General features: G+C 46.6%; 5 protein-coding genes across 6 annotated transcripts; 4 read left to right on the top strand and 1 right to left on the bottom strand.

The window, feature by feature from the left end:
- Positions 1-12: 12 nt before the first annotated feature.
- SPPG_08003 (uncharacterized protein) lies at positions 13-3,206 on the bottom strand (the record flags this gene model as incomplete). The annotated part of the gene is made up of 1 exon (XM_016756156.1): positions 13-3,206. One exon carries the CDS (start codon positions 3,204-3,206, stop codon positions 174-176), a length of 3,033 nt encoding a protein of 1,010 aa, XP_016604840.1. The 3' UTR covers positions 13-173.
- A 109-nt stretch (positions 3,207-3,315) lies between these two features.
- SPPG_08002 (uncharacterized protein) lies at positions 3,316-6,126 on the top strand. The gene is made up of 3 exons (XM_016756155.1): positions 3,316-3,510; positions 3,586-5,562; positions 5,632-6,126. Exons 2-3 carry the CDS (start codon positions 3,668-3,670, stop codon positions 5,993-5,995), a joined length of 2,259 nt encoding a protein of 752 aa, XP_016604839.1. The 5' UTR covers positions 3,316-3,510; positions 3,586-3,667; the 3' UTR covers positions 5,996-6,126.
- A 78-nt stretch (positions 6,127-6,204) lies between these two features.
- On the top strand, positions 6,205-8,955 carry SPPG_08001. Of its 2 annotated transcripts, none has more exons than XM_016756154.1 (8): positions 6,205-6,449; positions 6,528-6,626; positions 6,705-6,890; positions 6,952-7,245; positions 7,303-7,685; positions 7,748-7,905; positions 7,962-8,551; positions 8,610-8,955. In XM_016756154.1, the coding sequence occupies exons 1-8, from the start codon at positions 6,245-6,247 to the stop codon at positions 8,672-8,674; spliced, it is 1,980 nt and encodes a 659-aa protein (XP_016604838.1). In that variant the 5' UTR covers positions 6,205-6,244; the 3' UTR covers positions 8,675-8,955. The 2 variants fall into 2 exon arrangements, with proteins under 2 accessions (XP_016604838.1, XP_016604837.1); XM_016756153.1 differs by having other exon boundaries at positions 6,688-6,890.
- A 197-nt stretch (positions 8,956-9,152) lies between these two features.
- On the top strand, positions 9,153-12,370 carry SPPG_08000 (uncharacterized protein). The gene is made up of 7 exons (XM_016756152.1): positions 9,153-9,657; positions 9,729-11,017; positions 11,085-11,197; positions 11,432-11,545; positions 11,607-11,722; positions 11,798-11,886; positions 11,948-12,370. The coding sequence occupies exons 1-7, from the start codon at positions 9,175-9,177 to the stop codon at positions 12,105-12,107; spliced, it is 2,364 nt and encodes a 787-aa protein (XP_016604836.1). The 5' UTR covers positions 9,153-9,174; the 3' UTR covers positions 12,108-12,370.
- Positions 12,371-12,425: 55 nt separating this feature from the next.
- SPPG_07999 (3-deoxy-7-phosphoheptulonate synthase) lies at positions 12,426-14,144 on the top strand. Its single transcript, XM_016756151.1, has 7 exons — positions 12,426-12,708; positions 12,777-12,944; positions 13,004-13,086; positions 13,148-13,246; positions 13,311-13,583; positions 13,643-13,894; positions 13,961-14,144. The coding sequence occupies exons 1-7, from the start codon at positions 12,594-12,596 to the stop codon at positions 14,108-14,110; spliced, it is 1,140 nt and encodes a 379-aa protein (XP_016604835.1). The 5' UTR covers positions 12,426-12,593; the 3' UTR covers positions 14,111-14,144.
- The last annotated feature ends 107 nt before the right edge of the window (positions 14,145-14,251 follow it).

The raw sequence follows: 14,251 nt of genomic DNA, 5'->3' as shown, positions 1-14,251 counted from the left end.
GCTGGAATCGGTTGCACTCGGAATTATTTCAATTGCACCTCGCACTTTATATAAACAAACGACGCAGGCCGAAATCTACGCTAAATAATATATAGTACAGGAACGTCCACTTAAATATTACTTTTAAGTATCTCAAGTCTCTAGACATGCGCTTGCAGCGTGGGGAATCGGAGCTATGTAGGTTGCATTTCCTCCTGTTCTGAAGCTATTGGTGCTTGTTCATGAGGTATTGGCGGTGTTGGTTGCTTGGAGCGCGCTTTTGAACGTAGTCGGACTGCTGGACTCGACAAAGCTCCCCGATTTGTATGCATAAACTGGTCTCTGATTGCCTTGACTCCGTTGTTGAGCTGAGCAATCGAATACTTGTACTCTCTCAATTGAGCTTGGTACATATTCAGCTCCGTTCCCATATGTTTGTACTGCATTGTTTTGTCTTTGAGGATGTGCCGATACTCAGCAATTTGCTCCAGTGCTTCAGGTCCAACTTGCTTAGCAAAAAGTGATTTGAGGTGCAAATACAGTGTTTCCTTGCTGTGAATAAGTTGCTCCTTCTCAGCCTCCTCTTTACTCTTGGCAATCAGTTTCCGCTGCAATGTATGAAGGAGCTGAATCATGTCAAAAGCTTTTGGATTTCGCCCTTCTAGTTTTCGCCATCGATGGACATTGATGGGGTGCTTCAGCTGTTCTTCCAATGCCTTTATCTTTGTCTGCTCGTGCAGCAGATCGTTGTCCAACCGGTGAATAGTGTCCTTCATGTCATTAAAGCTAGCCGACTCTGATTTTAGAGTAGCGTTCTGACGACGAAGCTCGAGAATCTCTTTCCGCAGATGATTGAGAGATTTTAGTCGGTCGCGGTAATGGAGCTCGCTTCGAAGCAAGGACGACTGCTGCAGCTTGATGGAATCGTACACCTTTGCAAGTTCCTCGTTTTGCCGGATAAGCTGGTTGCTGAGGTTGTCTCGTTCAGTTATGAGAATTTTTAGAGCGTTCTCTTGTCTCGATCTTTCCATTTCCGCATCTTTGACGAATTGATTTAGGCGACTGGACTCGGCTTGCTGAATTCGAATATAAGCCTGGCCAAGTTCATTCTGATGCTGTAACGTATTGATTTCCTCTGTGATAATCTCAATATCCTTCTCCAACTTTGCATGTTCTGCCGCCTCTGCCGCCAAGGCTTGGTTCTTAGCATTTATGTCTTCCTTGAATCCGTTGATCTGAAAGTTCATAATTTTCAACTTGCGCTTCATTTCGGTTATTTCGCTCTGTGCTTCTATCAAATGTTTGCTATGCAGGTTGCGATCACTCTGAACCGCTTCGTACAAATTTTGCTGATGTTTTAGTTTTGTGTCCGCTTGTACTGTCCGCTTCTTGTAGTCAAAAAGTTCGATTTCTTTAGCTTTGATCTGTTGAATGCCCGCAACGCAGGAACCCTGTAGGGCTACAGACTCTGTAATATAAGCATCACGCTCTGCTTCCAACCGCTGCACAGATTTTTGCAGATCAATGATTTCCCTCTCATATCTGGCCAGTTCGAGTTCAATGTTGTGGCGGGCTTGTTTGCAGAGAACCAACATCTGTCCATGCTTGTGTAGTTCCGTCTGCGTCTTGTGAAAGTTGGCTTGTAAGATATCCCGTTCGCGTGTCAGATCGTCAATGGCCTTTTTGTGTTGGTCGATATTCTTTTTGGCGCGCTCGATTTGAGCAAGAGCGTCCTCACACTCGCCGCGAATATCCTTACGCTCCAGTTCCGCTTCCAATTTCTGCTCCTCCACCTCCTGTATCTTCTTATTCAATGCGTCCTTTATTCTAGCAACTTTCTTCACCTCAAAAGTGTTTTTTTGAAGCTCGGCCTCGCGTGTCTTGAGTTCGTTGGCTAATGCTTCGTTTTCCTCAATCAGGTGAGAAGTGGTCGTCATTTGTGAGTCGGCATCTTGTTGTAGTTTTATAGTCCGGATTGTTAGACTCTCTTGGTCCTTTAACAGCTTTTCCATCAAGTTCTTTTGCGACTTGATCTGGGATTCAAGAATGGAAATATCATCTGTGGCTCTGTTGACGGAATCTTGCTTCCCGCGAACTTCTTGTGATTTGACTGCTACCACCACCCGCAGTTCTCGCAAATCTCGTTCAAGACGCTCCTTATTCCTGAGCTCTGCATCAATGTCTGCTTTCTTTGTGGCGCTTTTGTCTCTCAATTCGTATATCTCTCGCTCTAGGTCGCGCTTTTGCTGGTCAGCAGTTTTAATCTTCTCGGACACATCCGCAATAATGTTTCGCAGATGTACAATCTTTTCAAGCTCTTCATCAAGCTCTTTTGTAGATTGCTCCTTGGTCTGGAGAAGCTCTTGGAGTGCCTTTTCCTGACTCGTGCTAAGTCCTACACCTTGTTTCAGAGTGGCATTTAGATTGGATATGTCCATCTTCAACTGGCGTAGCTCTTCCTTTGCCGCTTCCTCTCTTTTATTGCTGGACTCCACTATCTCCTCCGCCCGCTTAATCTGCGCCCGTAAAACTTTGATAGTTTGCTGATCTTGAACCGAAGCTTCCTTTGCCTCCTGGGCTTGTGCCAGATTCACCCGATACTCATCATAAGAAGTTTCATATTGGGCGAAAAGCTTTTCAATGTGCTCCCTTGAGCGGATTACTGCACGGTGCATTTTCTCGTACTCGATGCGGAATGGATTTAATTCATCGTTCTCGGCTACCTCTTTCCATGCATTGTCGTACTCTATTTCCATTGTTGTGTACATAGTATCGTGCTGGGCTTTGTCATCGGCTCCTGGCAGATCCTTTACTGCAGGTAATCTTTCTCTAACATTGGAAACAGGATCGGACACATTTGCAATGGGTGGGGCTGGGATACTTGCGTCCGACTCCAAGTGTGACCCCGACGCATCTTCCGGTCGCAGAGTCTCGCCAGAAGGCGGAGGAGTTCCAAGCTCCAGGGGGTCTGCAACTGGGGTTTCGGACGAGCTGGCAAGGGGTGTTTCCTCAACATTTTCTGTGAACTCTTTGTTTTCTGCAGGAACTATCTTTTCGGTGGATGTCTCGACAGGCGCCAATACTTGTTCTCTCTCCGTCTCCTCCGCTTGTTGTGTAGCCGTATCGCTTGCGGACGATGCATCTCTTCGCATAGAGCCTGCATTTGCGGCAACTGATGCTCGTCTTGACTTTTTTATGCCTGATGATGTCTCGCGCCGACCAGACATCTTACGGTAACTGACGAGATGGGAACCAGTATGAGTTCTGAAATGATCCGACGCTTGGCTAATCTATCACGTAATCAAAAGAAGGATACGAACGGAGGATTGCTGGATAAGAACAGTGTTAGGGTTAAATGCAGGGTGAATGGCTGTACCACGGGTATCAAGGGTGTCATTGCCTAGTCTTCTGGGATTGTCTCTATAAAAAGTGACCTCCCTATCCTTCCAGCGCCAGGATTTCCCGGGTGATTATGAAGCATTTATCCATCTTCGATCTTCCTGCTATCGCTGTCTGCTCAGCTGAATTCCTGCAAGTGAAATTGCGACTATTGATCTCCAGTGAGATTGTCCGTTTCTAATGAAAATCGCTTGTGATCTTGCGTAGCAGCGTCTTAGCAAAGTCGGTAGATCGAACGGATCGGCACGCGGAAGTGCATTGACCTCCCTAAATTTTCGCTTAAAGAGACATGAAGAAAAATCAGGATGCTTTGCGATTAAAGAGGGCTATTGAGGCCTTTTCGTACATGGACTGGGACAAAACCGACGAGCTTTTTCAGGAGTATAAAGACATTTTCTATGCAAATGATGAGCAAAGCCAGAGAGCAGTTGAGAAAGTGATCATTTTGACCCAGTCAGAGCTGGCAGATGTTCTGCCAGGGATTGAATTGACTCAGCGAGAATCAGGAAAGGTGAAGGATACCTTAAAAGCGCTGTTTAGCATCACCGAGGTATCGGACGCCGTTGACACTCAGAAGACAAAGGAACCACGGTACGAGGTTCACGTAGCGCGACTTTTGACTAGTATTGCTCTTCTGAGCCCAAATGCGGAGAATGTAAACGAGGAGGAGAAAGCAAAGCTTGCTTTTGACATGATCGACTTGGATGGAACGGGGTACGTTGTACGTGACGAGCTTCGAGCCACAATTCATCACTCGGCCTTGGACAATGCACTGCAGTTATCTGATACAGAGCTGGACGCTGTTGCTGACGCTCTTATGCAGCACATGGACATCAAGGGCAATGGTCGTGTTACTTTCGATGAGTTCAAGCACTCGATAAACACCCGCGATGCCACACTGAATCCACTCCAAGCAGATAAGAAGGCCGCTGACTTCTTGCTACGAAGTAAATCAATTCTTTTGGACGAAGACGATGAAGAGGATGACAGATGGACAGTGTGGCGAAGAATACGCATCTACATGTCGTTACATGCTCGGGAAATATCATGCCTTGTTTTGTACGCTGCCGTGGACGCCGCAATGTTTATAGCCTATTTCATGAGCGTATACCAAAAGCCGGCGAAAAGAGAAGCACTCGGTATTGGTGCAGCGGCAGCTAAGGGCTTTGCGGGAATATTGTATTTCAATGTTCCACTTTGTTTCCTATCTATGTCACGGACGCTGCTCACGTACGCGCGCGGTACCTGGCTGGAAAGCCTCATTCCCTTCGATCATGCCATTTTGTTCCATCAGATAGTAGGCTATGTTATCGTCATGGCTGCCATTGGTCACATAGGGTGTCATTTGGGCAGCACGTACGTGAAAGTTGCTAATTTGGATGATCTGAATGGATTGAATTCAGTAGTCAGTGGAAAGCAGTTTCCGACTCTGCCGACATATTCGGAGCTCATTATTGAAACACTGCCTGGAATCTCCGGGCTCATTGCGACTCTTGCGCTCCTAATCTTGGTGATCTTTTCGATCCCACAATTTCGGCGCCAGCATTTCAATACATTCTGGTATTCTCACCATGCGTTCCTCGTCTTCTCTGTGGCCTTGCTCATTCACGGGATTTGGAAATGGATTCAGTTTCCCCATATGTTTATGTACCTCAGCATTCCTCTATTGTGGTACTTTATTGAACGACTTCTCCGAATATACCGAGCCGCGTACCTCAAATATGATGCGACTGAAATTAAAGCCCAAGCCGAGAAAACAGTCAAGTTGAAGCTGACTCCACGGAAGTCGCACCGAAGGTATCGCCCAGGACAGTACGTATTTATCAACATCCCGAGCATTTCAAGCATCCAATGGCATCCATACACGTTAACGAGCAGCCCACTAGAGGACAGTCTCGTGGTTCACATCCGAGATAATGGCGACTGGAGCGGGGCTGTTGCGAAATTGGCAAAAACGAATCCCGATGCTCTCAGAAAAATAAACGTGGATGGTCCTTTCGGAGCTCCTGCCCAACACTTTGAAGACTTTGAGAACATCATGTTAATTGGTACTGGTATTGGGGTAACACCGTTTGCGTCGATTCTCCGAGACCTCCAGATTCGGATACAAACAGGGAACCAGCAATCATCAAGGCTAAGACGGATTGATCTCTTCTGGATTAATCGATCTCGTGGAGCTTTTAGGTTTGTTCTTGAAACAAAAGTTGATCCTCACGCCGGCACCGAGTATTGATTTTGTTAACCCATATCTAGTTGGTTCACCCATCTCTTGAAGGAGCTTGAGCAAAATACAGCTGCAAATTTTTTCCGAGTTCACACGTTCATAACATCTGCAAACTCGTCACGAGATATTCGTTCGGTATTGCTGTGGAAAGGATTGCAACTTGTTCGGCATGAATCAAGCGCGTCAATTCTGACTGGTTTGACGCGCGAAGCATATTGGGGCCGTCCTGATTGGAACGTAATCTTTGATCAGACCGCAGCCAGCTTTCCAGGAGGAACTGTAGGTGTTTTCTTCTGCGGACCGGAGATTCTAGCGGAAGAGCTGTGGGATCTATCAAAGAAAAAGAGCGCAACCAGCAATTGTAGATTTATTTTCCGAAAGGAGAACTTCTAGAGCTAGGATTTGTAAGATGGACTGTAGTTAGCGTAGCTGGAAGTTTGACCTGCCAAAGCGGCAAAGATTAGCCTTAGTCTTTCCAACTGTGTTGACTGGCATTCATGATCGCTGTCGGGGTCTGCTTACGCACATGCCATTTTTCCATTTTTGGGTTAATGATCGTTGTTGCCATGGTCGGCACTCGTCCGTGTGGAATCACAAATTCTGGTCTTTACCTCACCTTGAACTGTAAATTCCTCCAACGCAATGGCGGATAGCAGCCATTCGAGCACCAAACGTCAACAACTAGAGCAATGTTTATCTTTACTATCATCAGAAACCAGGGATGAAGACAACTTTGTAGCGATGTTAATACTGCCTCGATTACTCGATCCGGTCTCCGACAAAGAGTCCTTACACTTCACATTCGACCGCATGAACTGGCGTTTTGTGGATCGATTATTAAAAGCCGGTGAGGGAGAAGTGCGAAATATCATTGATTATAATTGCAAAAGTATGCTAAAAGGTGGGGAACGATACGACTCTATAGCGGAAGATACAGCGGATATACCAGCTGACGCTCTGCACACAATTGCCGTGAACCTTCTAGCGGGCTTTTGCTCCGATGATGCGCTTGCTACTCGTCCTGGTGAGTCATATTGTTACCTTTTATTGGCTTGGTTTGTGGTGAATAACACTTTACTTATCAGATGTTCATCATATTCAGAGCTTCTTATGCGTATCACATTGATGGGGAATTTGCTGGCAAATATTCCAACACCTTCCGAAGCAGTACTCGAAAGCATCCTCCAATGTTTCCAGAGAATGGTTATGTCGCGAAGCGGATTAGATCATCTCGGTCCTGTGCTACAGACAGTAGTGTCTACTGCACTTGACTCGCGTGATGCTAATTGTAAGCATAACCACTTGCTCTTATGAGACCTTTTTTATTGACTAAAGCTCATATTAAACAGCATCTATCACGAAACTGGCGTTTTCGGTTGTTGAGACGTATGTGCGGCAGGCGAATGCCTATCGAGGTACTGAAGATCCGACCGGTTCTGCAATGATTGACAGCACGCTTTTCGGGATATTGCCCACGCTTGCCGCCGTCTTTTCTAATAATCAAGGGCAGCTCAAATTTGATGTTGGTAGCCTGTTGATTGAACTGTGCTCAGCATTACCCGAAGAGCAAACGGATAAGGCTATACCACTATGGGCGCTAGAAATCCGGGAGGGGCTTAAGGATGTGTACGGAAGCAAGATTGGTATGTTGTAGTTCTTATCTGCACCTCATGTGCCACGAATCGCTAATTCTCGTTCAGGCACAAGCCAGAGAGATATGTCTTTAATCTTAGCAGCGACAATGTTTCGGCGATTTGGTTCAAGATGGGGTTTCACCGATCAGCAGATTCAAAATGCAAGAACGTCTCGGCTTTCGGTTGAACAATTTGTAGCGTTGCTGATTCACGTGGCGTGCGGGGAGCTCCGTGTCCTGCTCGACGACCTGCCCGTCAACAGCGTTACGACGCCAGAATCACAATTTGTGGCCATAACGCCAGTATGTTGTGAAATTGTCGATTATTCCATGCGCGGGCTTGTGGAAGAGAACGGTCCTATATCCATCTCCGTCGACGTCTTGCTTTCAATCAGAGAGGCTTTGCATGAAGCATTTACCGCTATCAGTGCTTATCTGCTTGAAGAAATGGTGAGCCATTTACCTTAGTCCCTACATACACTGTTCAGCTGTTGACCTTTGCAATTGGAAAGGCGGAGTATCGATCCGAAAACGATATAGGCGTCTTGGACAATGTAGTCACGGCATCGTGTCTTAGGGCGCTATCATCATGGCTGGCTGAAGATGATACCCTCTCTCCACACGAGATCCGGCATATTGTTCCATTGCTTGTTCTAGCAGGGAGAAGACGGTAAGCAGGTTGTGACGACTAAGTATTTATAATGTAGCTTATTGCTGTCGTTGCAGAATGAACTCTGTTGGCGTGCATCCTATGGAATTTCTCGGTCCTGCTTTTGTAAATATAACCACGGACCCAGAGATTGGAAACATATTTGTGGATGAAGGCGGCTGTGCCATGGTGGTCGATTTTTGGTCCATTCTCGACTCGCAGTCGCCTTTGAGGCTCACACTTGTTAGCATCCTTCTCAACATTGTTGCTACCAATCGTAAAGCGGTGTCGGCAGACAGGAAGTTCATAGACGCGACCCGGTTACTTCTGCGGGATCTCGTGGAATTTGACCACAGCGCGAAGCAGGATGGGCTCACTTTGCGGGCTAGTATGACGACTCTTTCGTTGATGATCCTGCGCGAGCTCAATTCTGATCAAGTTGAGAGTAATCGTCTGACTGTGGAAGGATTGCTTGAACAAGGTCTTTCGTTTATACTCGATGGTTGCAAGGCATCGCTTGGCAAGGACCAGCAAGCATGGGAGGAAGTTAAGGAACTTTGGCTTATAGCGGTGGCTGCTTTCAAAGATTGCATGATCAAGATCTCAGCCGCGGCCTCTACCATATCACAGAATCCTAAGCTGGCTTGTTTGGTGGATATGCGGCGAAGTGAGTTGGTTTGAATCGTAGATACCACAGATATGCACTAACAATTGAAAATATGTAGATCCACAACTTGGCCTTGAGATGAGGGACGCACTGGCGAATTTACAAATATCGTCACCTGGCTAAATGTGTACATCGTGTCCTGTCGATCGTGCAATGTAAAATCAATAGGATCCAGTATGGAGACTGGCCACTGCCATGCGCTTTGATTCTGCCTGTCCTAGGATTACCAAAGGAGCACGATGATAACGGAATGGCTTCCCCATTTAGCCTTGCAAGTAAGCTACCCTTTCCAGAAGGTCAGATAACAAAGGTCAACTTCTTTGCTGGCGCGACCTACGAAGTGAGGTCCGCAACTTGGATTTAAGAAATAAAAATATTAGCTCATTTCCGCTGCTATAACGAGGATGAAAGGCGTTTGCGAGCTGTGCATCTAGTAGGTATTAAAATGTTCCGGTGTAGCCCCTCTTCATCATCCTTGGATACCTACCTTCCACAGACTTGCAGCAAAGGCAGCCGAACAGTACCCGTCGTATCCACGTGATACATCTTAGTCAGCAACGCGTACGGACAGCCTTTGCATGCAGATCCTTCGTGGGTGGTAGTTCACCACCACATCGAATATTATGTCGTACCTTCCAACTGCTCTTCTTTCCGACCTTTCAAGACTCTCCACACAGGGTCCTAAGCCAACTCCTGCTAGAAAAACCTCAACTAGGGCCAAGGCCTTCACGTCTTCGAAAGCCGACCCTCTGCCCGAGGCCATCGCTTCCAATACTGGTCTCGATGCTCCTTCAACCCAATCGACTCCGACAGCACATGTACAAAAAGGCGCATACACAGCTAGTCCAGCATCCCGTAGCACAATACAACGAACACCAGCTTCGCGAGTGGCACAAATCTCTCGACAGGCGCCTGGAATTAACGACGATTTGTCGTTCATATATGATGCTGGACACGAGCGTAACTTTCACGCGGAGCAATCAGAGGATGTCAGTCGAGACACAGGTGGACAAAGAGGGCGCACTCAAAGTTTTCCAGGCGACAGAGCTGGATCGGTGACTGCCGACAGTATGAATATAGTTGCGCCTGGCGTTGGCGCCAATGGGGTGGGTGAGCAGCAAATAAGAGTTAATCATCTGGACAACATCTTGATTTACTGGGTTTTGTCTGCAAGCAGTCTTCCAACGTACCCGCTTCTTCCGAGCACCAACTCAACCTGGCTGCGATGCGACCCACCACTCGCAAAGAAGTTGCTCTCCTCAAGCATACAATGGAAGCACTAATAAAAGAAATTGGTGCAGAAATGGATCAGGAATACCCAACAGAAATGCATGCATTTTTAGCCATCATTCAAGAAGAGCAAAAGATTTATGATGCGGTATTCCAAGAGCTGATACGACAGGTGACGGTCAACATGATCGAGCGCGGGGAAGTTTTAGCCGAAATTCGAAACAGATACGCCAACATGTTCACCAAGATCCCAAAACACGTCAAGCACTTACATACGGAATTGCTGGCTCAGAGGAAATTGAATAGACGACTATCACACGAGTTATTACGGTCCAAGGAAACCGTGGCGGATTTGGTAAGGGAACTTGAGATCATCCGAAAGCATGATTTGGATGTTACGAAACAAGCCCAAGATGCGCAGGAAAAGCTAGTATCTGTATTGACACAGTCGGACAATACGGGAGAGATATTGGAAGAGTATCACAAGCTTTACAGAATGCAACGTGATCGGTTGGAGGACGCCGTTCGGTTGGCAGAGCAAGAGAAACGCATCTGGGTTGACGCAGCGACGGCCTTGGCTCTCCGAATCGGTCAAGAGCACGGCATTGCCGATATAGTTCTTCTTCAGAAGTACGAACATGCCCGACTTCGAGCTACAAACCACATGACAGTCATCATCAGTAACACTAACGATTCGCAACTCCACAACATCGAACGAAAGATTGAGGAATGGAGGTCAAAACTTATCCGATTGTCCCAGTCTGTTGTCGAAGAAGATCAGCATAATATTGAGACTTTGGCTAAAATGCAACGAGATATGGATATGGTTCTCCGCAATCTCGACACTGGAGATCAAGTTGATACCCTTGAAGTAGAGCACCCTTTGCTCAAAGCTTTCCAAATACACGATGTCAAGAGTTTGTCCGAACACTTGATGAAATGGGTGGAACAGATCACATCAGTAGCCATTAGGTTCACGAGCGATAGAGACTTGGCATTTCAAGAGGACATATCGCAAATCCGGAAAGAAACGGAGGTCTGGATAGAAGGAGGATACAAGTTGCTGAGACGAAATGAGAAGAATACGAATGGGAAGGACTATCTTCCTCTGACAGAAATACTGAGCAGAGTCGGGTTGGAAGTCCAAGAATGGCTAACCAAACTGGAAATGCGTGTGTCAGGAGAGGATGGAATTGCCAGTAATGTCATTAACTTGCAAAATCAATTGGAGGATAGGTAGTTTTTTTTTTTGATTTTCAAGGTTCGCTGTCAAGTGGATAACCTGACTAGTTCTTTCTTGTAGATACACGACCTACAGTGCGCGGGACCTTGACAAGCCATTACCATTTTCCGAGCGACAGTCGCTTCGGGACTCACTTACCAACTGGAGCGCCCAAATTGGCAAGAATCTCATTGGTACGTTCCTCTCAGAAGATGCACCGGAGAAGATGCAATCCGTACGGGCAAAGGGTAGTATAATGTGTGAACCACCACCCTTTGATCACATATCTCGGAGGATCAAACGGTGAGACTCCCAGATTATACTACCTGTGATCCCGCGCAGAGATTCTTCCTCCGGAGTGTAGATTCCTCAATTGATTCAAACTGGTTATGTCCTCAATTCTAAACGAATGTACTTCCTCTCGCTAGATACATTGTCCAACACTACGGAAAAGGAACAACATAAGATTCCTCTACATGTAGAGAATTGGCTCTCTCGCTTACTCGATCAATTGAATACCGACACCGATATAAGAAACGAAGGTGGGTAGTATAGTACCGTCATTCAGTTGGGCAGTGTCCTCACTTCTCCTTGCCACAACAGAGAATATAAAGTTACATACGACCATGATTAGTTGGATGGTTCACCTGCTGGTAAGAGCAGGCCGGGAGAAACCAACAGATGCCTGGGACCATGAATTCGCTCAATTGACTCAAGAGGTACAAAAACACCTCTCACTGGCGATCGCAATACATGTACCAGTGACGGCTAAGGTCGACTTTTCCCTCTTGTAGCTGGCGTCCTTCAACGCTAACCTTATGCGAGATGCTGCAGAGATTCAAACTCTGTCAGAAGATGGACGCGATTTGCGAGAGATTGTTCAGTAAGTCGAGCCTCGTCGTGAGTTCCTCTTGGCGCCCCTTTGGTTGACAATGCTCATATAGAACCCACTGTGAACATTGGGTGACTGTCGCGAAACGGCTCTTGGCAAATGAGAAGAAGAACGCTACAACCCTACACAACGCGCCAAAGCGACCCTTGAGCCTACGAATTGATGAACTAGATGATAACCTAGAGCTGCCTCCTACACAAACCATCCGCTGAATATTCCCAATTTACCATCTAGATATGAGAAGTTCAAAAGGCCGGTTTCCCTTCCTATAATAGCATGCCCGGTCATGCGCAATTGTTCCTGCCACCTTCACCAAGGATAATATCTGTCATCTAATGCTCCTCCGTCTGCTTCAAAAAGACGACCTCTGGCGCTGTGAGCTTGCGTCGCTTGCGATTTGCTTTTTGAGCCTTGTAAAGATCTGTAATATACAATTAATCGGATATAATTAGATCTTATCTGAAATTGATCCGGATCAAATGCATCTTAAAGGCTTGTCATTGGCTGAGGCCATCTTCAGATCTCGTAACCATCGGGGCGTTCGGAAAAGAAAACTGGTGGGTATTCAAAAAAGGACTCTTGAAGGAGGGGATTGCTTTGACCGCGCGTCGTTTGCCATCTGCGTTTCCTTTGCCATCGGGATATTCTTCTTGCCTTCCTCAACCCCTCGGAGCGGATTTCTGATTTCTTTTGTCAATATGGTTCAGCAAGTGATCTCAAAGTCCGCCGCTCCAATGCATTCCAAGACGAATTCGGATGAGGACCTCGACCTCCCGACCGATGATACCCGTGTATTGGGATATGACCCTCTGTGTAAGTCTCTCTTTAGATTATTCGTCCGTTTGGACGACTTGCCGCTTATGACGTTTTCTTTTTCTCAGTGCCTCCACAGATTCTCCAAGCAGAGCACCCAATGACGCCGCAGTCGAAACAAACGGTACAAAAGGCCCGTCGGGAAGCTGCCAAGATTTTACGAGGCGACGATGACCGAATACTAGTTGTTGTCGGGCCCTGCTCTATTCACGACGTCGATGCTGCTTTGGAATATGGTGAAAGATCACATATCATTGCTCCTTTTTTTTGGAGATTCTAACTTGGGTTTTCATAGCTGGTAGATTGAAGGCACTTGCCGACGAATTGAAGGATAACCTCCTCATTGTAATGCGGGCCTACTTTGAGAAACCAAGGACGGTCTGTATTCACCCTTGTTCGTGCTTCAGACCCCTTTTCTGACCCTGCGGATTTCCCATAGACTGTTGGCTGGAAAGGTCTCATCAATGATCCTTCCATTGATGGAAGCTTCCGCATCAACCAAGGATTACGTGTCGCAAGGAAGCTATTGTGCGATCTGGTAATGTTTGGTTAACATGTCACGTGCCTGTGATCGGAGATATTTACAACGTGGTTGCCGCCAGACTGCTATTGGTCTTCCGGTTGGATCTGAGCTCTTGGACACAATCTCTCCTCAATTCATTGGCGACCTGATTTCCTGGGGAGCCATCGGCGCCAGAACAACAGAGAGTCAGCTGCATAGAGAGCTTGCTAGCGGAGTCAGTTTCCCAGTCGGGTTCAAGAATGGTACCGACGGAAACATTGGAATTGCCATGGACGCCATTCTTTCGGCGTCGCACCCGCACCATTTCCTTGGCGTAACGAAGCAAGGCCTTGCGGCTATCACAAAAACCAAGGTAAATTAAATTGATTCTTTATGACCAAACTTTCAAACTGTAACTTAAGCGATATCTAGGGCAACGATCTATGCCACGTCATTCTCCGTGGAGGAAATCAGGGTCCAAATTACGAGAAGCCCTGCATTGACCAAACGCGCACGACTCTCGAGAAAGCCAACTTGCCTGCGAGAATCATGGTTGACTGCTCTCATGGCAACAGCCGAAAGAATCATAAGAACCAAAAATTGGTTAGTGCTAGTTTGTCTGAGCAGATCGCCGCTGGTGATCACTCGATCTTTGGTGTCATGATCGAGAGCAACATAAATGAGGTTCGTGGTCACTTTGTTGTCTACGGTGTTCGCAATCTAAATCAACTCTAACATGGTCCAAAACAGGGGAACCAAAAAGTGCCTCCAGAAGGTCCTAAAGGACTCAAGTACGGCGTTTCGATCACTGATGCCTGCGTCAGCTGGGAGGATACCGTTGAGATATTAAAGCAACTTGCTAATGCACAGCAGGCCCGACGGGAGCTTTCAAGACAATAGATACCATAATTGTGTCGCAGAATAAAATATCACCTTATTGGTCTTTTAATATTTTCAAGACCAAACTTTAAAACAGTGTGCGTTAGACGTAAGCGCTGAAATAACCACGTCATGTCTGGGCAATGACTCACCTTGGCATGA

This window comes from Spizellomyces punctatus (assembly GCF_000182565.1).
Source record: "Spizellomyces punctatus DAOM BR117 chromosome Unknown supercont1.18, whole genome shotgun sequence".
NCBI lineage: Eukaryota > Fungi > Chytridiomycota > Chytridiomycetes > Spizellomycetales > Spizellomycetaceae > Spizellomyces > Spizellomyces punctatus.
The sequence above is the reverse complement of the archived record's forward strand: the minus strand, read 5'-3'. Positions and strand labels throughout refer to the sequence as shown.

Bases quoted from the DNA above. Each gene is read 5' to 3' on its own strand.
- SPPG_07999 (XM_016756151.1), top strand. From the start codon at position 12,594: ATGGTTCAGCAAGTGATCTCAAAGTCCGCCGCTCCAATGCATTCCAAG. The intron at 12,945-13,003 runs GTGAAAGATCAC...GGGTTTTCATAG, and splicing joins CGATGCTGCTTTGGAATATG to CTGGTAGATTGAAGGCACTT. The intron at 13,247-13,310 runs GTAATGTTTGGT...GGTTGCCGCCAG, and splicing joins GGAAGCTATTGTGCGATCTG to ACTGCTATTGGTCTTCCGGT.
- SPPG_08000 (XM_016756152.1), top strand. From the start codon at position 9,175: ATGTCGTACCTTCCAACTGCTCTTCTTTCCGACCTTTCAAGACTCTCC. The intron at 11,198-11,431 runs GTACGTTCCTCT...TCCTCTCGCTAG, and splicing joins AATTGGCAAGAATCTCATTG to ATACATTGTCCAACACTACG. The intron at 11,723-11,797 runs GTACAAAAACAC...TCCCTCTTGTAG, and splicing joins TCGCTCAATTGACTCAAGAG to CTGGCGTCCTTCAACGCTAA.
- SPPG_08001 (XM_016756154.1), top strand. From the start codon at position 6,245: ATGGCGGATAGCAGCCATTCGAGCACCAAACGTCAACAACTAGAGCAA. The intron at 6,450-6,527 runs GTGAGGGAGAAG...ACGACTCTATAG, and splicing joins GGATCGATTATTAAAAGCCG to CGGAAGATACAGCGGATATA. The intron at 6,627-6,704 runs GTGAGTCATATT...CATCATATTCAG, and splicing joins TGCGCTTGCTACTCGTCCTG to AGCTTCTTATGCGTATCACA.
- SPPG_08002 (XM_016756155.1), top strand. From the start codon at position 3,668: ATGAAGAAAAATCAGGATGCTTTGCGATTAAAGAGGGCTATTGAGGCC. The intron at 5,563-5,631 runs GTTTGTTCTTGA...ACCCATATCTAG, and splicing joins CGATCTCGTGGAGCTTTTAG to TTGGTTCACCCATCTCTTGA.